This window comes from Apium graveolens, unplaced genomic scaffold, assembly GCF_009905375.1.
Source record: "Apium graveolens cultivar Ventura unplaced genomic scaffold, ASM990537v1 ctg446, whole genome shotgun sequence".
NCBI classification, from domain to species: Eukaryota; Viridiplantae; Streptophyta; class Magnoliopsida; order Apiales; family Apiaceae; genus Apium; species Apium graveolens.
The window spans coordinates 73,118-96,584 of NW_027418546.1; the positions used below are offsets into that span (position 1 = coordinate 73,118).

The 23,467-nt window shown below is 40.6% G+C and overlaps 2 protein-coding genes and 1 non-coding gene across 4 annotated transcripts; all 3 read right to left on the bottom strand.

Moving 5' to 3' along the window:
- Window positions 1-193: 193 nt before the first annotated feature.
- On the bottom strand, window positions 194-274 carry TRNAL-AAG (transfer RNA leucine (anticodon AAG)). Its single transcript has one exon. It is a non-coding gene; the product is annotated as a tRNA-Leu (tRNA).
- A 276-nt stretch (window positions 275-550) lies between these two features.
- Window positions 551-9,315, bottom strand: LOC141701860 (putative ABC transporter C family member 15). Of its 2 annotated transcripts, none has more exons than XM_074505472.1 (12): window positions 9,176-9,315; window positions 8,136-8,254; window positions 4,672-7,007; window positions 4,461-4,547; window positions 3,540-4,187; window positions 3,241-3,405; window positions 2,742-3,036; window positions 2,402-2,616; window positions 1,807-2,112; window positions 1,483-1,546; window positions 1,084-1,323; window positions 551-979 (listed from the first exon to the last, which is right to left on the bottom strand). In XM_074505472.1, exons 2-12 carry the CDS (start codon window positions 8,158-8,160, stop codon window positions 861-863), a joined length of 4,500 nt encoding a protein of 1,499 aa, XP_074361573.1. In that variant the 5' UTR covers window positions 8,161-8,254; window positions 9,176-9,315; the 3' UTR covers window positions 551-860. The 2 variants fall into 2 exon arrangements, with proteins under 2 accessions (XP_074361573.1, XP_074361572.1); XM_074505471.1 differs by lacking the exon at window positions 9,176-9,315 and adding an exon at window positions 8,366-8,519.
- A 10,608-nt stretch (window positions 9,316-19,923) lies between these two features.
- Window positions 19,924-22,835, bottom strand: LOC141701861 (uncharacterized). Its single transcript, XM_074505473.1, has 3 exons — window positions 22,705-22,835; window positions 20,592-21,124; window positions 19,924-20,509 (listed from the first exon to the last, which is right to left on the bottom strand). Exons 2-3 carry the CDS (start codon window positions 21,099-21,101, stop codon window positions 20,003-20,005), a joined length of 1,017 nt encoding a protein of 338 aa, XP_074361574.1. The 5' UTR covers window positions 21,102-21,124; window positions 22,705-22,835; the 3' UTR covers window positions 19,924-20,002.
- Window positions 22,836-23,467: the final 632 nt, after the last annotated feature.

The window sequence follows — 23,467 nt, forward strand, 5'->3', positions numbered from 1 at the left end:
ATATATATTTATTTATATTACAAAGGGACTATAATATTATAAATATTTATTTATTAAAAAGGTACAATAAAATTATATATATTATAATAATATGTGGTGCGGTGCGGTTTGAACACGAGAGAAAAGTCTCAAACCGCAAACCGCAGCATACTCGCAAAAAATGAATGTACAAGGTTAAGAAAAAAAAAGGAAATGTTGACAGTGGGATTCGAACCCACGCCCTTTCGGACCAGAACCTTAATCTGGCGCCTTAGACCAACTCGGCCATATCAACATTTTGTGCTAGTTTTCTCCAAACCTTTTATAAAAATGCTTTCTTAAGGGAACGCTTAATGTAACTTCGCTATGTAAAAAAACACACAAATATTTTTTACATTATTAGGTTAGAGAAATCATGTACTCTGGAATGAAAACCACATTTATTTTTTTTTTGGACAGAACAACCACATTTGTTTTAATATTATTCGATTATAAAAAATTAAATAATTCCTTTTCGAAGAATTATAATCTATCAGTAATCCTAATGACTGAATATAGCAAATACAAACAATTTCAAGAGGAATTTTAGTTATATGATGTTTAGCATTCATCTCAGAAGTATTCTTGGCACATCATAGTTAAACTGTTTTGTAATACACTGTAAAGTGGTACATTCTCTACTTGATCATCTCATAGACACCATTTTATCACTTACTGGTATTATCTTGTTATGCCTGCTAGACAACTTTCTTCATTGTCTGAAGGAAATTTCGGAAACTTCAGCATGTATCTGAGAGAGACCATTTAGTACCATTATGCATGGCTATTGTAGTTTATGACTGATATTGTACCAGGCAGAGACTTTCGTTGCATTTTACGAGCTACTTTGCTAAGCTGCTGAAACTTTGTGAACTCATGGAGTACTCTTTGATGAGCTTTGAGAAGAATGAATCCTCTCTCTCTAGCAGCCTTGCTGGAGTGTCATACTCTGCTATTCTTCCTGATAATGGATACATAATAAAAAAAATTTAGTAAAATTATATAAGTTAAATGTATGCATCTGATACAAAAACAGTAATATGTGATGTATGATCATAGGCTTACCGTCACTAAGGACTAATACAAAATCGCTGTCAATAACTGTGTGGATTCTGTGAGCTATTGTCAAAATGGTTCGGTCTTTAAACTCTTGACTGATAATTTTTTGTAATACCCCGTCAGTTGCTGAGTCTACAGAAGCTGTTGCTTCATCTAGAACTAGAATGGAGCTTTTTTTAAGCAATGCTCTTCCAAGACAGAATAACTGCCTTTGTCCAACACTCCAATTTTCACCATTCTCAACAACTGCAAATCCATAAGACAAGGTTACGTTCGCAACACTAGCACCGTCCCAGAAATGGCATAAATAAATATTGTTAAGTTACAAACTATCCTAAATTTTAGGTATTAAGAGGAGGCCTTTCTAAAAGATGTTGCATCCTTAACGAAAGTAATGTATCTGACCTGTATAATCCAGCTTCTCGTCCTTTGCCCGAACTATGTCTCCTAGCTGACATTTGTCTAGAGCCTGCAAAATATAGAGCTATGTTACTGACAATGATATTAAGCTATCATCGTAAAAATGCTCTATGGTTCTTCCAGCAGATCCTTACTGATAATTTTACTACTTGATCAACAGGGATTCATTTTAACAAAAGAAGCATATCTAGGAGTTACTTGGTTGTTTGATTTCCATATTAACAAAATTGACACTTTGTACTGACAGTCTTAGATGTGGATCGATATAATTACATTGACTTGTTTGTATACGCAGAACAGAAAGCATACCTCCCAAATTTCAGTATCAGAGTATTGCTGCAGTGGGTCAAGGTTTCCTCTAACTGTTCCCTCGAACATAGTTGGATCCTGCGGAATGATGCTAAGATTTGATCTCAAGTCATGGAGACCTATCTTGCATATATCTACATTATCGATAATTATGCTTCCTTCTCTGGGTTCAACAACCCGAAAGATGGCTTGTATGAGGGTTGATTTTCCACTCCCAGTCCTTCCTACCACTCCAACTTTCTTCTTTCCAGGAATCGTGCAGGTTATATTTTTCAGGACAGATGGTAGATGTTCAGCATAACGAATCTGCAAGCACAACCATGTATAAACAATTGTACTGCAAGTATGATTCTTCTTAAATTTGGATTTTCTTTTCAAAATCCATATATTGCTAAAAATACTTGAAACAGAACTTGTAAATTTTAACGACGCAAAACAAACACTGTGAGTGAAAATAATTTGGTTTATTAATACATTAATTAAAGAACAAGTTAATTCATTCTATATTTAGGTAAGAAAACTCTTCTTTTATTTTAAACACATTTCTTCTACTATCGATCTTAGATTGTTTAAAATTTGTTTGCAGTTGACTTGCCTGCAAGTTCTTGAAGCGAATAGTTCCAGTCTCTGGCCAGTTGCTAGGTGGTCTAGAATCTTCAATCACAAGAGGTGCTTCACTACTAATATTGGAGTACTGAAGAATTCTTTCAACTGAAATCATTTTATTCTCGGCATTGCAAATATTCCATATAACTGAAGCTTGCAGAACATTTAGATTGATTCCGTATGTGACAGCCAAACCTGCAATACCTGTAAAAATATCCATTTCCAAATGTTTATCTGTGTTTGACAATAGTCTTTTCGAAATAAAAAGAACAGAAAGATTATCCAGAAACCAAGAACATGGAAACATAAATAAGGTTCTGCTTAATTACTTGGATCGATGATGCCTTCTGGGAGAGAGATAAGTAAAACCAGTGAGAAGGCAAACACAAAATTGGATAACTGGTTCAGTCTGAATGAAAGCCACTCCATTGCTGCAACATTATGAAACCATGGTCTCGAGTGGTTGTCAACCAGGCAAAGATTTGCATCAGTAAAGCGCTTTTTTTGGTCAAAAGCACGAATAGTTGCTGCTCCTGACAGTGACTCTGCAAAGTGGTGGAGTATTGGAGCTCTTTCTATCCCTGATAAGCGTGCCAGTTCTCTTGCAGTTGGTATATAATATTTCTGACATCATTAATGTATTATCAGATCAAAAAATATAAATGACAGTGCTTATTGTTCAGAGTTTATTTTGTTCACATTCCTGTCGCTATTAAATTATCCTGCATCTCTTTCCGGTATAAAATTCAGATACTTTTCAATCTAAAAAATAAACTCATGTTTAATCAATTTGGATTGCAGGAAATGAAGATAAGAAAGATGCATTACTTGGTACCAGATGCAAATGGCTGTCACTGGAATAAAGATGATGAATACTTCCCAAGCCACCTGGGACATTACAGTAATGGTGCCAATAAGTTGTATAATTGAGAAAGCACACCAACCAATTCTGTTTGCTATTTCCATGTCTAGTACACTTTGGTCCGTGGATGCCTGTAAACAATTAAGTACGCATTGTAATTCTATACAGATCATAGTTTGACATGTCAATACTGAAGATGTAAACATACGTGTGCTTGCAAGGTTAATAAGTAAAAATTTGCAATTTTGTCCAGAGCTTTTTTTACCCGATTTAATATTCTTCCGAAAGGAGTTGAGTCAAAGAATGACATAGGAGCACGAAGAACACTGTGTAGCATGTTGTGAAAGAGCTTCTCTGCTGCTGCAAGGCCCGTAATAGCCACAAGTGATGCTCGTACAAGCACACAAAGTGAACTTCCAACAGAAAACAGAACATAAATAAGTAGTATGTAATTCATCCCAGTTAATTTTTCATCATCATCTGTAGGACAAGCCCACGCCATCCAGTAGTTGCTGGCTATCTGCAACACTTGGAAAGATGACTGGGCTAGAAGTATAATCGGAACTAAGGCACCACCTTTTACAATGGTCAAGTAAGACAGATAAACTTCCTTTCCTATGCTTCCTTTTTCTCTTTCTTCTTCATTCACTAATTTTCCTTCCTTTTCATTTATTTCTACACTAAGGTTGTGCTCTGAATCTTGTTTAGTGTGTGGAAATTCATCAACCGAGGTTGGTTCTGTAGTTAATTCACCATCGTTTGATGCATTTTGAGGTGCTCTACTTGCACTTTCTACTGTTAAGACTGAATCTAAAGCCTGACTATGAGCTCCAACTAGAACTTCAAATCCAATATTTTGCTTCATAAGTTCTTCAAACGTACCAGCTTGTGCAATTCGACCATCCTGCATCACCTGTTAAAAAATAGGAAGTCAATTATTTCAATTCACACTTATATACTTGCTACATCTACGCATGAGTTCTTTAAAGATATCAGTATTTAAAAAGCTCTAATTGTCACATAATTATTATTGCCAGGTGAAAAAACTTATTATTATTGTCACACAATATTTAAAAAGCTCTAATAACTTAACAAGTTTCACCATTGCCAGGTGAAAGAAAAATTTATTATTTATTCTATACAATTTTCTTGATTAGCAGATTCGATGATGGGTCTTTTAGCATACCAGGATGAGGTCTGCTGCTGGAAGAAACTCGACTTGGTGAGTGACGTAAAGTATGGTCTTCTCCTTGAGAATCCCCATTAGACACTCCTGTTCATATTATGTACATAAATACATAAGTTATAAATATTCTTTTGATATTAGGAGTTGAACAAAGATTACTTGTAACAGAGACTCCAAATACACAAATTTGACAAAAACATCATCCACTAACCTCAAAGAGTTGTCTGCCTGTATGCGCATCCACAGCACTGAAAGGGTCATCAAGCAGATAAATATCAGCATCGTCATAGACTGCACGAGCAATTTGTATTCTTTGTTTCTGGCCTCCACTCATATTAATCCCTCTTTCTCCAATCTCTGTCAAATCACCGGTGGAAAATAATTCAAAATCCTTGATCAAAGCACATGCTTGGATTGTTCTATCATATTTGGTGCTATCATAAGAATTTCCAAAGAGAATGTTCTCTCTAACATTTCCTGTCAGTATCCATGGGGACTGAGGAACATAAGCCTTTGTACCACTCACTTTTACCGTCCCAGACACCTTTGTAACTTCTCCTAGTATGCTTGACAGCAAACTAGACTTTCCTGACCCTACAGTACCACAGATAGCCACCTTCATTCCTCTCTTTACTTGTAATTGTATTCCATCAAGAGTTGCACGTGTTGATTTCATATCCCAGCTAAATTTTCCACGTTCGATCTCAATGTCAAATTCAGTTTTATCACGAGAAACATATTCAATTGAACCTGTCTGAATTTCTTCTTCTTGGAGGTATGAAGCAATTCTATCTGCAGAAACTTTCCCCTGTGCAATCACGGACAGGAGATCAGGCAGGTTAAAGATAGGATCTTGTAACATTCTAAATGTAGCCAATGCAGATAACACTCTCCCAGCTGTAAGTGGAATCCCCATAAGAACGCATCCGCCAAAAGTTAAAACAGAAATGAATGTTGGTGATCCCCAAAATATAAAGGCCGATATAGCTTGTAGCCTAAGCGACTTCCAAAGCCATTTGTACTCTGTTTGCCTGAGGTTTTCTAGCTTTTGAAGATAATGACTGTCCCATGCTTGAAGTTTCAGTGTCTTCATGTTTCGAAGAATTTCTGAAGTAGATTTCATTCGATCATCCTTCGCGTCCATTATCTTAGATTGGTATCCCTTCTGGACTTTAGTCATTGGTATGTTGATTGTCATTACTACCATTGTTGCTGCTAATGCCACCAAGGATCCCATTCCTAGATTTGTGTGCAAAATAAGTATAGCCAATGTAATTTGAATAGGCAGCATCCAGATTATGTTTATGTACCACATGAAATCAGTGATTCTTTGGATGTCAACACTCATATAGTTGATGATTTCTCCACTTGTGTGCTTTTGACAGGATTGACTTGATAAAACAAGGCCTTTTTTGTAAATGTGAGAAATCAGAGCAGCTCGAACCCGAAGGCCTAGCTGGCGAGCACCAAAGATCCACTGCCTTTGCGCTACTGTCTCAACAATTTTTGCACTAAGGAAACCAAGTGCAAGTAGGTATCCGCTCTTTAAGCTACGGGTATTCTTTTCATTAAGGAATGTTACAAGGTCATTAATAAGGTAGGGGCCAACATATGATGCTATAGCACTGATCACTGCAAAAAATGCATTAATTGCTGCTTTGTTCCTACCAAAATTATAGATAGCCCTGTATATAGATGGGGTTGTAGTTCCATCTCTGTCCCTAATATAGTTTAAGCTTTCATCAAATGAACGTGATAGAAATCCAGCAGAGTCTTTGATGTCTACATCTGGAACTTCATCTTGGTCAAGGGGTTTCTTGATCCCAACTGCAAACAACTGGTTGAGCCAAGAAAAGGTTACGAGTTGTAGAAGAGTGGCTTTGCCATATGGACAGTCCCTTTTCTCATCTGCATTCTTTGCAGAATCTCCATTTAGAAGTGGCTCACTGATACCACTTGGCAAGGTGATGACGATACCAGTCTTTCCTCGAACTGAGATAACCAGTAGGCAGGTACATGCAATAAGACCAAAGAAGTCGACGTAATTAGGTATTGTGATGTCGACGTGGTATATAAGTGCATAATGAGCCTCGAGAACTACTTGTGTAAGAGAAATTATGAAGCTGCACATCCACCAGAGTCTCAGAAACAAGGGATACTTGTTGCACTTGTTCTTCTTTACTTTGTACAGTGCAATCAATGTAATAGCACATGCTATTGCTTGCAAGATCCCGGAGGCAAGAACTGGATCTGGAGTCTCGCATTCTGTCCCTCTTATACTTTGTGGTACAAATAGATTTGCTACAAGAGATCCCAGCAACAAAATGGAACAAACTAGGCAAACCTTGTAGGAAAGGCCAACCGTTGCTTCCATTTTATATTTTTCTCCAGAATATGCATTTGTTTTATTTTCTCCCAAACGTAAAACAATTTTTGACACGAAGTAGAGTAGTAAGAATCCTAGGAACCCTAGTTGAAGAATTATGCTAGCATTCTCACACAAGCAGGGAGAACGTAACTGCAGCCATGATGTCCCAAACTGAAGATCTGTAACAAATAATACACATTATCAGGACATAGCTCTGTATAAAACATTACATTGTTTCTCTTCATGATCTTTCACACATTCCACCAGACCTAGACATCCATGACTGAAAAATGCAAGAACGTAGTCTAACAACCGAAAGTGTATCCAGAGATTTTAGTACTTGTAATGAAAACCATCTCATGTGCGTTTTAACATGAAGCTTTTCATCCTACTTTGTGCACTTCAAATGTTTCATAATTAAGAGGATGCTGTAAGGGGAAGAGATCAGGTTCTGTCTGGCTCTACAAAGTGTGAACTTAACTAGTTGGAATAAGGCTATTGTTAACCAATATTGTGAGGTATACTGCAAGGGTAAAAACTTCCCAACAAAACTTATTGTTAGTCCTAAATAAATAAACAGAATGAAAGCTTACTTTCAGACACACCAGATGTTGACAGACAATATATATTGGAAGACTTTTGTAATTGTTCTTTTAATCCTGTTCAATCATGAGAACTGGCTTCTATACAACATATGAGATGACCCCATAATTATGCACTTTCTTATACATGAACTTCACTGGTTTTCCATTAATACGTGGCAATATGTCTGCATATATTTTTTTCTCCGTGCAGTAGAACAATTTAAAGCATAAGATGGTAATTGATATAGTTTCAGACTTTGAGCTTGTAGCATAGCAGACCCCCTTCTTATCTTGGTAATAAGAGGTCGAGGGTTCAAGGTTTAGTGGACGTGTAAGTGCATGAGTATTTAAATTCGATTTCTGCAATTAACCATTGGCAAAAACCAAGAAACTTAATATAGTTATAAAAACCAGAACATGGACTAAAGTTTACTATTGATGCAACTAATTACTCGAAGATTAAACTTACATGCATGTATGCTTTAGCTTCTGACATTTTTATGAAACAGGCTATACAAATCCAGTCTTTTATTACGAAAAATTGAAGATAAACAGCTTATGAGCCTATCTAGAGTCTCAAACATCTTCTTATGATACATAAGCGCTATAGTAAACTACTATACGAAATAAAAACAGATGAATTATCGAAGACAAACAGATGCATGCATATCAGTAAACTGTAAACATGCAGCTACATGCTTGAAGATAAGTGAGGTATCTTACATGTGATGCTGCTGTGATCAAACATCTCTTCACATAGAAAAAAAACAAGTTCTTATTCTATCTCCAGCTTATATTGCAGTAGGGTCTCTCCCAGGGTATTTTTTGCTTAATTGAGAACCCTGATAACAATGATAACTAAATTATTGGTTTTGCAAGCATATTTAGCAACAACAAAAAAAAGTATTGCAAGAATGCAAATAATGCAACAAAATGATGGAGAGTCTAGTCACCAGACAAAAAAAAAGGTGCAGGAGGGATCTCCAAAAATTCCAATGAATATTATTGTAAAATGTTTGTTGCAGAGACAATATAGTGTAGAAGTGGGATCACGTGCTGCAGATAAGTTTCAAACAGCTTGCACATCTTAACTTTTCCTTCAACTCTTTTCAATCTAGGGGTTATGGTAAAAGACTAAAAGTTGCACACATCATTAGCACTGTGTGTTGCAAGTATGTGAGTGAATCCATTGTAAGAGTGTTCAATAGATTTGGGTTTTATTAACAAGTCTTTTCGGATATTTTAACTATCTACTTCCGTTAAAAAAGATTTATCACTCGTCCAAGAATGTTGTCCTTATAATCAGAATACACGGTGTTAGAAGTAATCTAACAAGAATTCACACCGTTAGAAATGATCTACAATTTTCGGTAATAAAGTACACAGTATTAGAAATGATCTACACATAATATTTGAAGTGATCTACAACTCAATACCGGTAATAAAAATACAAATACCGCTAGTAAATAGGCATTTCGAGATAATTTAACTCACAAATTCCGCTAAGAGTAACAAGAGTGCACCGAAGTGATATACTGCTCGATTTCGATAACAAAAAATACACAGTTCTAAAAGTGATCAAGAACTCTATTCTCGCACACCATCATTCACAGAATTGAAGTGCATCAATCAAAATTAAAAAAAAAGGCAGAAAAGAAAAGACAACTCTTAAAGAAGGGAAAAGAACAAAAGGGGGCTCTGATTGGGAGAAAAAAATGTATGTAGAAAACAAAAAGGAGATAAAAAGACATGTGCATACTCACTGAGTCACTGGTGAATTGTTGTTGGTACTATGAAAATGATTTTGACTAGTGTTTTTATTGATTGATAGGTATGCCTAACAAAGCCTCCCATACAATTTCTCGGAGGCCTGGTTTGGATGGTTTGTCTAGTCACTCTGTATCTCAGTGCTGGACAGTCATACATACCATCTCCTATTAAATGAAGTTTGTTTTATACAGGAGTGTCCCGATATATTATGTCACCGAATATGTCACACCTTCTTCCCATAAATATCTTTTACGCAATTTACAGGCTATTGTGTGTTACGTAGAATTTACACAATGTATATCCAAAGAGTGCATACTCGAAAAGATAATGGACGCGGATTCCCTAAAAAAAAAATCTTGACCGGTTACTTTATGTATTCTCTATATTTTTATAATTTTTTATAAAATTACTCGTAAAATATATTCGGATTCATAAATAAAATTTGAGTTTATTATCAAATTAGTTATCAAAGTGAGTTTGTTTATAAGTTGGTCATTTATCTGATAACGCTAAAGTCGGTACACTTTGTTAATTTTTCTAATTTTTTTGTTAGTTTTTCTAGGTTTATAAAGACAGTAAATGATGTTGTATTAAAATTATGTTATACGTCTAACTTGCATTACATATATATTTATAGTTGATTATAGTTGCTAAATATTAGTTTTAGAGCATTTACTTTGAGTGTAATCGTAGCTTTTCCCACTTGATATACTTAACTAATTTTAGTAACTAATTTGATAATTAACCCAATAAAATTTGATAATTTAATTTTTTTTCTTGACCCAGTATATAATATTATTATTCTATTCAAGAGTTTGGCTCAAACGGGCACTAGTATATTTTATAATTATATGTGTTATGCAAATATTTATTTACTATTTTTTTTCAATTGCATCAAAAATTCTCATAAACACATTTTAATTTTAAATAACACATTTAAAATTTTAATAAATAATGTAATAATTATTATAGAACACTAAATATAAAAGTCTGTAATTTGTGCATAACATACGTATATGTTATGTGAAAAAAAAATCATTTTTTTCTATATCCAAAATTTTATTTCATTAACATAACACATCCATTTTGAATAAGAGATATAAAAAAATAAACAAAAAAAATAAAGTATTCTCCATATAACTCAACTCTTTCATTCCATTCGAAAAATACACCACTGCTAAATTTAGACGAGTTCATACTCTATATTTTCTTCAGCAAAATTTATTTATTTCATTTAAGCCAAAACAGTTAATTTTCACAATTTTCGGCTAATTAACTTTGCTCGTTATCATGATAAGATTTGAGAAAGTAACATCCAACAACATCTGATCAGAGAAAATAACGTCCAACAAATACAAGATCAAATGATAAGCTGAAATAAGACAAGGTCTCTCACCCCTCCCACATATCATCCACACAAAATTTGTCACAAACAATAATTCAATCTCCCACAAACAATACCCACAGAAAATTTGCGACAAATGATAATTTAAATTGTTAGAGATGGTCCGTAAATATTGGTTCAGTTGGTTTGGTCACAGGTTCGAATCTCACGGGAGGAGAATTTATGATTATATCTCCTGAAACATAGTGAGTCGCGTACCCATCCGAAGGGTAGCGGCTGCGGGTTAACTACGATTAAAAAAAATAAAAAATTGTTAGAGATGCGCCAAGAAATTGTCGGAATCATTTCAGTCCTAAACAATTCGTTAGCACTAATAACATGCCATACTTTTGGCCCTCGAAAGCTTGAGTAATGTTACCCTGAAATCAAACGAAAAGCTGGTTTCGTTTAACTTGGAGTCCCCGTATACATAAGAAGCAAGGATACGGGTGCGGGTGCGTAGTGCGGGGATACATAATTTCGGTAAATAAAATAATTTGGGGATTCGGGTGCAGGGGATACGGCACATATATTCATATATTTATTATAAATATATATATTTGATGTTATAAATGATGAAATCTATTAACAAAACTAATAGTTTTATACAAATTGTATCACATACATGATATAAGCATCTACAAAACAGGAATTTAAACTAAAATTACTTATATATGTAGTATAAATATTAAAAAAATATGTATTTTAGTTGAGAATTTTTAAAAATATTGAACATTGGAGTGTCCACGAGAATCCGAGTATCCGATACGGGGGTGCATGAGGATACGGGATTCGTTGGGTGACCCGAAGAATCCCTGCTTCCTAGCCACATACAAATTTAACTCGGATTGGAGCTTACCTGCAATATCACCTGCAAAAGATGAGATGACAATGTCATACAGGCATTGACCACCCAGAATACAATTATTACAAGCAATACAACAGCCTTGAAGTATAAGAGATTTTAATGTGCACATACGCATAGGATATACCTGACATTGAGATATGAGAAAAAGAGAGGAACACCTCTGATAACTCCTGGTGGCGGGGCTGCTCCTTCGACGCCGTCCTGGATCTTTCGCCGCTGTAGAGGTGTAGCTGTGGTTGGGTTCCTACAAAACAACACCGGAAGGGGGGTTGGAGTCCCGCGGCGCCTCCGGCGTGAGAGTAAGAACTAGCTTTTTGGGAAGATGAAGATGAATATGAATGTAAGGTTGCTGTGTGTGTATATGAGTGTGAGAGAGTGATTAACCCCAAAACCTCACCTTCTTGGGCTATTTATAGCTCAAGAGTAGGGTTTTGGGGTTGGTACCTTCGAATCGTAGCCGTTGGTTCTGGGAGCGGAGGGCACCTGGCGGGAGTGGATGCTTTACACGCGTCAGCGCGGGACTGGTCGAGGAATGTTTTGAGGATCCTCTGACACGTGCCCTGATTATTCCCATGATTGATGTGTGACAGTTGTCCCCGTCACGTGCTTGGGCCAACGTCTCACGTGTTGGGGTTTATCAAGGTTCCGCTTACGGGACTAAGCTGGCCAGGAGTGGTAGTGTGCGGGACTACCCCTTCTAGGAGCTGCGTAGAGTTATGAGCCTAGGAGTAGGCATTCCCGGAGCTGCATGGAGTTAGGAGCTTAGGAGTAGGCCTCCCAGGAGCTGCCTGGAGTTAGGAGCTTAGGAGTAGTCCTCCCAGGAGCTGTATGGAGTTAGGAGCTTAGGAGTAGTCCTCCCAGGAGCTGTATGGAGTTAGGAGCTTAGGAGTAGTCCTCCCAGGAGCTGTATGGAGTTAGGAGCTTAGGAGTAGTCCTCCCAGGAGCTGTATGGAGCTGAAGGCCTAGGAGTAGTTCTCCCAGGAGCCATATGGACTATCATGTCAGGGCACGTGTCAGAGGATCCTCAAAACATTCCTCGACCAGTCCCGCGCTGACGCGTGTAAAGCATCCACTCCCGCCAGGTGCCCTCCGCTCCCAGAACCAACGGCTACGATTCGAAGGTACCAACCCCAAAACCCTACTCTTGAGCTATAAATAGCCCAAGAAGGTGAGGTTTTGGGGTTAATCACTCTCTCACACTCATATACACACACAGCAACCTTACATTCATATTCATCTTCATCTTCCCAAAAAGCTAGTTCTTACTCTCACGCCGGAGGCGCCGCGGGACTCCAACCCCCCTTCCGGTGTTGTTTTGTAGGAACCCAACCACAGCTACACCTCTACAGCGGCGAAAGATCCAGGACGGCGTCGAAGGAGCAGCCCCGCCACCAGGAGTTATCATTTGGCGCTAGAAGGAGGGGCTCTCCATCCTTGGGTCTCGGTGCCCCTGGATTCACCTTCATCAGCAAACTCTTCAAAGAGTCCATTTATTCAAACTTGTAAGAACTCAAGCAAACAACCCTTTACGTAAACATGAATGTTGCTCATATCGACCACGTTTGTATGCGCTCGTTACTTTAGGCCACGTTTGTGTGAGCTCATTTTGTTGGTTAAGCCACGTTTGTGTGAGCTATCGTTAGTTTTAATCGTTATTGTTCTAGTTTGAATATAACTTTGCGTTGTACTTCATCGTTGAATAGTCCCATAAAATCGGTTGAACTGCTCCCAGGAAGCTATTTGCTAGTATTTGTCGTTATTTTGGGTAGTTTCTGCAAATTTCATAAAGCAACCTTAGACCGATATTCTCTGTGCCATATTGTTATCATTTGTTGTTGGTGCTGTTGAGAAATGGCAAGACCAGGAAAGAATACCTCTGGGAGGCCATCTGCTAGTGCTCAGGTCCAGGATCCGGACCACTCCCAGGCTCTCGACCCAGGAGCCGAGAGAGAAACATTCCAGGAGCAACCACTACACACTCCCGTAGTGGAGAGAATTGTAAACACAAGGGATGCCAGAACCCTCATAGAGCTCAATCAGTACAAGTACACAAATGTCCCGGTAGCCGAAGAGCACATGGCTAACCTTACAAGCGATGAACTAGCAGAAGCAATCAGACTATACAGACAGGAGCAGACCCGCCTCCAAGAAGAGGCAGAACTAGAGGAGGAGCCGGAGGAATCCGGGGACTCCCAGCAATCAAAGAGGTCGGTGTTCGACCGCATTGGAGCCAAGGGGAAGAAAAGCAAAAAAGATCAAGGCAAAAAAGAAGCAGAAGCTGCTAAACAGAGAAAGTTGGAAGAAGTCCGGGAGCAAATCAGGAAAGAAGAAGAAGCAAAGCTCGAGCTAAAGATCCAAAAAAGAATACAATTAGAAGAAGAGAAGCTGTTGACCAAGCCTAGGAGCAAAAGAACCCGGAGAGAACCCACTCCGGAGCTGATTTCTGATGATGAAGAAGAAGAGAAGCAGAAGGACCTAAAAGACATGATCTATGAATTGCAGAGGAAGATGGACAGAGACTCAGGAGTGGAGATTGGAGAAACACTCACTCCTTTCAGCTACTCCTTAGAAGCTATCCCCCGGCAGCGGGACTTGAAACATTACAACTTTGACTCCTTTGATGGTCTGGGAGACCCGAAGGAGCACTTGAACTACTTTGAACAGATAGCGCAGATATACTACTACAATGACTTGACGAAATCAAGGTTCTTCGCTTCAACACTTAAGGGAGGGGCCCAGAGATGGTTCAGCAGAATCCCCTCCCGCAGCATCCATTCCTGGAAGGAATTTCGAGCCTCTTTCCTCAGGAGATTTCGGGCGAACAAAACGCACGAAATGCACATGTGTCACCTGGAGACAATCCGGCAGCACGACAATGAATCCCTATCTGCATACATGCGCCGGTTCCAGGAAGCAATCAATAAAGTTTCAAATCTGGATGAGAGGGAAGCTTTAAGCATTTTTAGAAGAAATCTGGACCCAGAGCACAACGAAAGGTATATTGTGGAGCTAATCAATAAAGAGCCGCAAAGTCTGGCAGCAGCTTATTCCATGGCCGCCAGATTCATTAAGGAGACAGACGTGCTCCAAGCAATGAGAATGACCCGGAATGGAGGGTTCAGGAGTAAAAACAATGATGACCGACCGAAAGGAGGTTACCATCAGGACAAGAAATTCAAGCAAAGCAACCATAGCCAAGAAAGACAAGCAAATCCGGTTTTCCAAAGACTTGGTCCTAAGCAGGAGTCGAACAGCGACCCAGGACCCGTGAAGCAAGCTCGGGAGCCGAAGCAGGAGCCGGACTGGACTCCTCTCAACATGACCCGGGAAGAAATCTTGAAAGAAGTCAAAGACAAACCTTTCTATTATCCTCCGAAGCCAATGCAAACTCCTCCGGAGAGCAGGCCCTACAATAGGCAATGTGATTATCACGAGACCCATGGCCACAAAACCGAGAATTGCTTATCACTAAAGTACTTCATTGAGGACCAAGTGAAAAAGGGGAATATGAACAAGTACTTAGTTCGGGACAACAGTAGAGGAGAAGCACAGAAGAAAGGAAAGAATATAGTCAATGTGGTCCTAGGCGGATCCTACTCCCCACCCAGGAGCCCGGCCTTCGGCGAAGAAGTACTTTCAATCCAATCACTCCCAGACCTGGTGATATCCTTCAGCAGCAAGGACTATGAAGGAGTCAACCCTCATCACAACGCATCTTTGGTTGTCACTCTGGACATCTTTGATAATGAAGTAAGAAGAATGCTTATAGACAATGGCTCCTCAGTAAATATTCTCTTCAAGCACACAGTGGATAGAATGCAGTTAGGGAGCGTCCGCTCAAATGAATGTCGAGAAGACCCACTCTATGGTTTCGGCCACAACTTAGTCCCGATCCAAGGAACTTTGTATCTGCCAGTCATTTTTAGATCTGCTCCTAACCAAGTGACTCATGTCATCAAATTTTATGTGATCAACGCTCCTTCCTCATATAACGGGATCATCGGCAGATCAGCTCTAACTATGATGCAAGCAATAACTTCAATCTCCCATCTCAAGATTAAGTTTCCAACCCCGACGGGAGTCGGAGAGATTAAAGGAGATTGGGGAGTTGCCGAAACATGCTACAACCAGGGGTTAATTATGGCAGAAACTCATCAAGATAACAAGAGGAAGGCTACGGTCCTTCGCAAGCAACAAAGCATGAAGAAACACCGACCCCGGGCAAGAGAAGAAGCAAACAACGCAAGTCCAGAAGAACTGGCAAGCAACCAAGTCATGGTAGTAGATAAGACAAATCGAGTCCCAGATAAGCCTGGTCCGACCATGCAAGCAACCGAAGAACCTGAACAAGCAAACAACTATCTGAAGAAGAACTCTGAAGCCCGGATTCATCAAATGATTACAAACAAAGAACAAGCAAAAATTGAAGCAGCAGTTGAAACAGAAGAAGTCCAGGTAGATGAAAGCGATCCTAGCAAAAAAGTGAAAGTTGGGTCGGGACTCGAGGAGTCCTTCAAGGAGAAACTAGTATCCCTGCTCCGGGAGTACAGAGATGTTTTTGCCTGGAGTTCAAGAGACATGCCAGGACTACATGAGTCCATAGCAATGCACAGCTTGGATGTCAACCCCAACAAAAAACCAGTAAAGCAGAAGAGAAGAAACTTTGCTCCGGAGAGGCAGAGAGCCATTGACGAAGAAGTAGAAAAGCTACTCAACGCAGGAATCATCAAAGAAATCAAATATCCGGAGTGGCTAGCTAATGTGGTCATGGTTAAGAAGCCCAACGGCAAATGGAGAATGTGCGTGGACTACACTGACCTAAATAATGCATGCCCGAAGGACCCGTATCCCCTTCCAAACATTGATCAGCTGATAGATGCAACCTCAGGACATGTAATGCTAAGTTTCATGGACGCCTTCTCCGGATACAACCAAATAAAAATGAACCCGAAGGACATCCCTAAGACAGCATTCATAACTCACAGAGCAGTCTATGCTTATGTGATGCTACCCTTCGGGCTTACCAGCGCAGGATCCACTTACCAAAGAGCCATGAACAAGATATTCAAGTCCCAGATTGGGAGAAACTTGGAATGCTATGTCGATGACATGATTTCCAAATCAACAACTATACAAGGGCATGTGGAAGATCTGAAGGAATGCTTTGAAAATCTAAGGAAGAACCAACTCAAGCTAAACCCAGAGAAATGCACCTTCGGAGTAGGAGCAGGGAAGTTCCTAGGGTTCATGATCAGCAGCAGAGGCATAGAAGCCAATCCGGAGAAAATAAAAGCGATCCAGGAGATGAAAGCTCCAAGGACACAAAAAGATGTGCAGAAGCTAGCAGGATCACTAGCAGCACTCAGGAGATTTGTCTCAAGACTAGCAGAGAGGTGCTTACCTTTCTTTGATCTACTCAAAGGAGCAACCAACAAGAAAGAGGTAAACTGGAGCCCAGAGTGCCAGAAAGCACTCGAGGAAATCAAAACTTACCTCTCTCAGCCACCAGTCCTAACTAAAGCCAAGCCAGAAGAGCCTCTCTACTTATACTTATCAGCAGGAGCACAAGCCGTAGGAGCTGCCCTGATCAGGGAAGAAAATGGAACACAGCAACCAGTCTACTACGTAAGCCAAGTCCTAAAAGATGCAGAAACAAGATACCCAAGATTGGAGAAGTTTGCTTTTGCTTTGGTTACAACATCAAGGAAACTCAGACACTACTTCCAAGGGAGGGAGATCAAAGTAGTAACAAATCAACCACTAAGGAAAATACTCCACAAGCCAGAAATCTCGGGAAGGCTTGTTAATTGGGCTGTGGAATTGAGCCAGTTCAACCTAAGCTTCATTCCCAGGACTGCAATCAAAGCTCAAGTTCTCGCAGATTTCATAATCGAATGCAACTTCCCAGAAGAAGACCAAGAACCAATGGATATGGATCAGGAGCCAAAAAAGGAAATCAGTCCGGGAGCCTGGACCTTAAAGGTAGATGGTTCTTCAACAACCGAGAGGTCAGGAGCCGGGCTCATACTCAGGAGTCCAGAAGGATTCAAGATTCAGACAGCTATATCCTTCAACTTCCCGGCAACAAACAATCAAGCAGAATATGAGGCGCTGATCGCAGGACTAAAGCTCTCCCGGACTCTAAGGGTCCAGGACTTAAAAATCTACAGCGATTCCCAAATAGTGGTCAAGCAAACAAACGGAGAATACATAGCAAAGGACCCTACTCTGGCGAAGTACCAAGCACTGGTTCAGAGCTACTTAGCCTCAATCCCAAGCCACCAAGTCCTCCAAATATGCCGAGAAGAAAATGAAGAAGCGGATATTCTATCCAAATTAGTCCGGAATTCATCAGACCTAGACTGCTCAGTCTACTTCGAAGAGCTCCACAAACCATCCATTGAATCCGGAGAGGTCTTGGAAATAGAAAGCACTCAAAATTGGATGACTCCCTTTATAAATTACTTGGAAAAAGGGGACCTCCCAGAAGATAAAGGAAAAGCTCAAAGATTGAAAGCAAAAGCAGCCAAGTTCTTCCTCGAAGAAGGAGTACTCTACCGCAGGACCTTCTCCTCTCCTATCCTGAAGTGCATTAGCCCAGAAGAAGCAAAGTACTGCTTGGCAGAAGTGCATGAAGGAATATGCGGAGACCACATGTCTGCAAAAGCCCTAGCTCATAAGATCATAAGACAAGGCTACTACTGGCCAACAATTCATCAGGATGCAATACAATTCGTCAAGAAGTGCAAGGAGTGCCAACTATTCAGCAACGTATCCCGGATAAGCCCAGTCCTACCATCCTCAGTCCTGTCACCTATCCCTTTTGCTGTTTGGGGTATTGACATCATGGGACCATTCCCCCGAGCAAAAGGAGACCTCAGGTACCTACTAGTCTCTATTGACTACATGACAAAATGGGTTGAAGCAAAAGCAATGAGGACAATCAACCAGCAAGACTGCATAAAGTTTATGGACAACATTTTGATGAGATTCGGAATACCACGAGTCCTAGTATCCGACAACGGACCTCAATTCATTGGATCAGAGTTCGAGTCCTACCTACAAGAGCGCGGAATCAAGCACAAAAAATCATCAGTGGCATATCCCCAAGGAAATGGCCAAGTAGAAGTAACGAATAGAATCCTGCTCCGAGGTATCGAGAAAAGACTCAAGGAAAGCAAAAGTAAGTGGCCAGAAGAACTACCAAGCGTACTTTGGTCCTACAGGACAACCCCAAGGACAAGCACAGGAGAAACTCCATTCAAACTAGCTTATGGAACAGAAGCAATGCTGCCTATTGAAGTGGGCTCTCCTTCACACAGAGCAATAAACTTTGAAGAAGAAGCAAACGAAGAAGGACTCAAAACAAACATGGAACTAATTGATGAGGTCCGGGACCAAGCTGTACAAAGGATGGAAAAATACAAGGAGAAAACAAGAGAGCACTTCAGTAAGAAGTCAAGAGTCAAAAACTTCCAAATTGGGGACTTAGTCCTTCGAGACACAGAAGCATCAGATCCCACAAACACCGGAAAGTTAATGCCTAAATGGGAAGGACCATACAAGATCAAAGAAGTTCTCAGGCCAGGAACCTACAAGCTCTTGAACATGGATGACTCAGAAGTCCCAAACACTTGGCATGGACTAAGGCTAAGGAAATTCTACCAGTAGTAAAGCAAACAAAGCAACCAAAAAACTTGTAGCCAATATTGGCAAGCAACCAAAATGTTTCTCCTTCTATATTGTATGAATGATCAGTTAAAAGCTTTCTCTTTAACTTGCATATTTTCAAAAGCAACCACTAGTCCGGACAAGCTGTTAGTCAGGACTAGAGCAACCACTTTTACTTAGAATTAATTTTCTAACTAAAAGCAGCCACTAGTCCGGACAAGCTATTAGTCAGGACTAGAGCAACCACTTTTACTTAGAATTAATTTTCTAACTAAAAGCAGCCACTAGTCCGGACAAGCTATTAGTCAGGACTAGAGCAACCACTTTTACTTAGAAGTAATTTTCTAACTAAAAGCAACCACTAGTCCGGACATTCTGTTAGTCAGGACTAGAGCAACCACTTTTACTTAGAAGTAATTTTCTAACTAAAAGCAACCACTAGTCCGGACATTCTGTCAGTCAGGACTAGAGCAACCACTTTTACTTAGAATTAATTTTCTAACTAAAAGCAGCCACTAGTCCGGACAAGCTATTAGTCAGGACTAGAGCAACCACTTTTACTTAGAATTAATTCTCTAACTAAAACCAGCCACTAGTCCGGACAAGCTATTAGTCAGGACTAGTGCAACCACTTTTACTTAGAATTAATTTTCTAACTCAAAATCCTACACTAGTCCGGACAAGAAGATCAGTCAGGACTAGAGCAAAATTCTACTTGGAAAAATATTCTAAGGCAAAAACAAACCACAGAAACAAAGCAAAATAGCGTCAAGGAAATCATTCATTACAAATTCAACGGCCTCAAAACAAGCCCGGACCAAAGTACAAAAAATATTACAAGAACCAAATATTATCAAGTCTCAAATAAGTAGCAGTAGCAGTTTTACAAATAGAAAGTCAAGCGTCCGGAGCACTGGGAGGAATGAAACTGGGACAAGGGCCGTCAAATGGCTCCGGTTCCCCCAATCCAAGCTCAATGTCTTCCTTAGCCTTGATAAACTCGGAGACGAAGCTATCCCAATCGGCCTCCGGATTAGTCTTGATATGTCGCTCAGCAACCAGCCAGCAGCGAGCTATCTCCGGAGCACCAGCATTGGCAAGGGCCCTATCGTACTCCTCAGATCTTTTAAACACATCGATAACCTCAGCCTCCGGGCGAACAGCAGACATTTGCCTCCGGAGCTCTGCCAATTCGGATTTTAAATCAGAAACCTCCCTCTCCGCGTTATCAGCCCGGATAGTCACTTCATTCAGATTCTTGTTCAACCCGGACAAAGAGTTATCCTTCTCAATGATTTGGTCCCGGAGCCGACTAATCTCAGCATCCTTGTCAGCAACAGAGCTCCGGAAACCCTTAATCTCATTATAAGCAAGAGAGGCGGATCCGGCCATATATCCGCCAAGCTACAAAATACATATAAACTTAGAAAAATATTCTAAGTCAAAATAACACAGTAAACAAGAAGCAAGAAATGAAAGAAAATACCTGACCCCAGAGCCGGGAACACTCCTTCATAGTGGCATCAAATCCGGACTCATTCATCTTACTCCACTGAGCTTGACTCGGAATCCCAGCCATGAAGCGAGCCACCTTCTCCTCCAGCGCCGGACCGTCTTTATCCGGACTATCAACATCAACTGCTTTCCCTTTGCCAGCCCCGGACCCAGATCCAGCTTCATAATTTTCAGCCCTAGGAGGTTTCGACCCAACAGTCCGGAGCCTCTTCCTCCTCCGCCCAGAATCAGCACCCGGAACCTCCCCGATAGGACCCAGATCCTCAAGATTGTCAAACTCATTACCCATATCCAACTCAACATTATGCTCCGGAGTGGATTGGTTCACATGAACTTCAACCTCCGGATTGGGAACGGCATTGCTCTGTGACCCCTCCTCGGCCGAGGCGTTCGATCCGGATCCACCAACAGCATTCTTTTTTGGCAACTTGAAAGCCTTGCCCAAACCCTTCAGAGCATCACTATAAGCGGAGGACGACATGTCCGGATTATAATGTGGTAAACCTGCAAGAAGCAAACAAAAAACACAAGTCAAAAACAAGAAGCAGCAACAAATGGGAACAGATAAGAAACATCTAAAAGGTCCGGACAAGAAATAAAACTACTTACAGCCCAGCCTATGCAAAGTTCTATGATTCATAAAGGTGTCTCGGGTCATCTGGAAACCCAGACATTCACAAAATGCAAAAATTAACCGGAGAGCTTCACCCCGGAGCACATCCCTGCGGAAGCGAGTCCGGACTCCTTCCGAAGCTATATGGGGTAGATAGTGCAAGTCCAAACCCCGGAGCATGATCAACTCACCATTCCAAAACTTCAGCGAAGACTGCTGAATAACGGGCCTATAAGAACCACCATATCCACACTCCGGAGCCCGGAACCGAAGCTCATATAACGGGAACTGGCTAGACCGGACTAAATGAAAAATGTGATGCCACAGCTTGAAAGTGGGCTGAACTTTAAACTGATTGCAGGTGGCAATGAACCAAGTCATCCACTTTATTCCATTAGGCGTTATCTGCATTGGAGAGATCTTGTACACATATTTGCACAAATGTTTTAGAAACAAATGCCAGTGTGGATTCCATCCAGACCGGAGATGCTCCAACCATACGGGAACGAAGCCATCAGCCGGCCTATGATGAGCCCTCTCGTCCGGAGTCGGCCACCTCCACTCAATCCGGCGATCCAACTGAAAAGCAGCCCGGACCGCCGAATCCTGGGCTTCATTATCTAGCCCAGAATACTCATCCTTCAACTCATAGTGCTCCTTAGCCACTATGCTGTTCGCAAACTTCCTGTCAAAAGCTTCCCTATCATAAGACCCTGGGCCAGCATTCTCCTGCCTAGCATATCCGGACCTAATGCTCCTAAAATAAAAACTGTTTTCTATCTCCTCGCTCTTAGTAACAAAATAACCAAGATTCTCCACCCACAGCCCCTCTGGACTACAAGGTACCTTTCTTGAAGATATTTTAGCAACCGTAAGCTTCGTTATTGCCTCAGAATCCGAAGTCGAAGCCCTCTTCCCCATCCCAACCCGTTCAGAATCAGCAGAAGACACAGAATCTGAACTAGATGGCCCCGGATAACAAGTTATGAACGCCTTGGCGAGAGCTTTAGTCCGGACCATAAACCTAAAACAAGTTACAAAGGTTAGTCTAAAACTCCTACAGTTTATTATCTTTGAAGCTACATGGTCCGGACTACCCTACGATTCAATTTTATTACAAGTCAAAACCTTACAATCTGGAGACCCCCGAATCCAAACAAACAACCCTAGCCTGTTACTCCGAACTTAGATATCAAAACAACACAAAAACAACAACCAATTACGACCTCCAAAACCTACCCTATAAGTCCGGACTAGTTATCCGAGTCCGGACCCCAACATAAAACCCTAATTCCAGAAACACTATCAAAACAAAATCAAAAACCAAAACATAGACAAAAACACACATATATACACATACATACAAAAACATCCAACAAAAACAAACACAATAGCACAAATAAAGAATACAACACACCAGCAAATTGAAAGAATGGAACAAAAAACAGAAAAGCAAGGGAAAAAAGCTTACAAAGTAGAGATAACGGAGAAGTTGAGGACGGCCAAGCAAACAGCAATAGAACCTGGAGCTTCTCCGAGAACCACCGCCGGAAAAAGAAACGGAGGAAAAAGAAAGGAAAGCAAGAGAAACAGAAAAGATAAAGAAGATAAAAAAACAAGAAAGAGGGGAAGGACCGCCTTTTATAGCCGTGGTAAAAAACCTAATCGCCACGCCACGTGGCACAATCCCAACCACTCATCCCTCACAGTATTTAATGCTTATCATAATTACGGCACTTCTCTCCATCTATAACAGCTGTAATAATTCAAATAATTGGGGGGAAATTCCCCAAAACCGTTTCAACTTCCAAGTCCGGACTACATAAATCAACGAACTCCGGACTGGGGGGCAAGAAAAACTCAAATCCTGCTAAAGACAACAACCTGAGTCCTGATTCGCTGAACTCAACGAACTCCGGACTGGGGGGCAAGAAAAGCTCAACTCCTGCTAAAGACAACAACCTCAGTCCTGATTCGCTGAACTCAACGAACTCCGGACTGGGGGCAAGAAAAGCTCAACTCCTGCTAAAGACAACAACCTCAGTCCTGATTCGCTGAACTCAACGAACTCCGGACTGGGGGCAAGAAAAGCTCAACTCCTGCTAAAGACAACAACCTCAGTCCTGATTCGCTGAACTCAACGAACTCCGGACTGGGGGGCAAGAAAAGCTCAAATCCTGCTAAAGACAACAACCTGAGTCCTGATTCGCTAAACTCAACGAACTCCGGACTGG

Bases quoted from the DNA above. Each gene is read 5' to 3' on its own strand.
- LOC141701860 (XM_074505472.1), bottom strand. From the start codon at position 8,160: ATGTTTGATCACAGCAGCATCACAT. The intron at 3,406-3,539 runs GTAAAAAAAGCT...AATTGTTTACAG, and splicing joins TCGGAAGAATATTAAATCGG to GCATCCACGGACCAAAGTGT. The intron at 980-1,083 runs GTAAGCCTATGA...ATCCATTATCAG, and splicing joins TGTATTAGTCCTTAGTGACG to GAAGAATAGCAGAGTATGAC.
- LOC141701861 (XM_074505473.1), bottom strand. From the start codon at position 21,101: ATGTCGTCCTCCGCTTATAGTGATGCTCTGAAGGGTTTGGGCAAGGCT. The intron at 20,510-20,591 runs GTATTTTCTTTC...TGTATTTTGTAG, and splicing joins GTTCCCGGCTCTGGGGTCAG to CTTGGCGGATATATGGCCGG.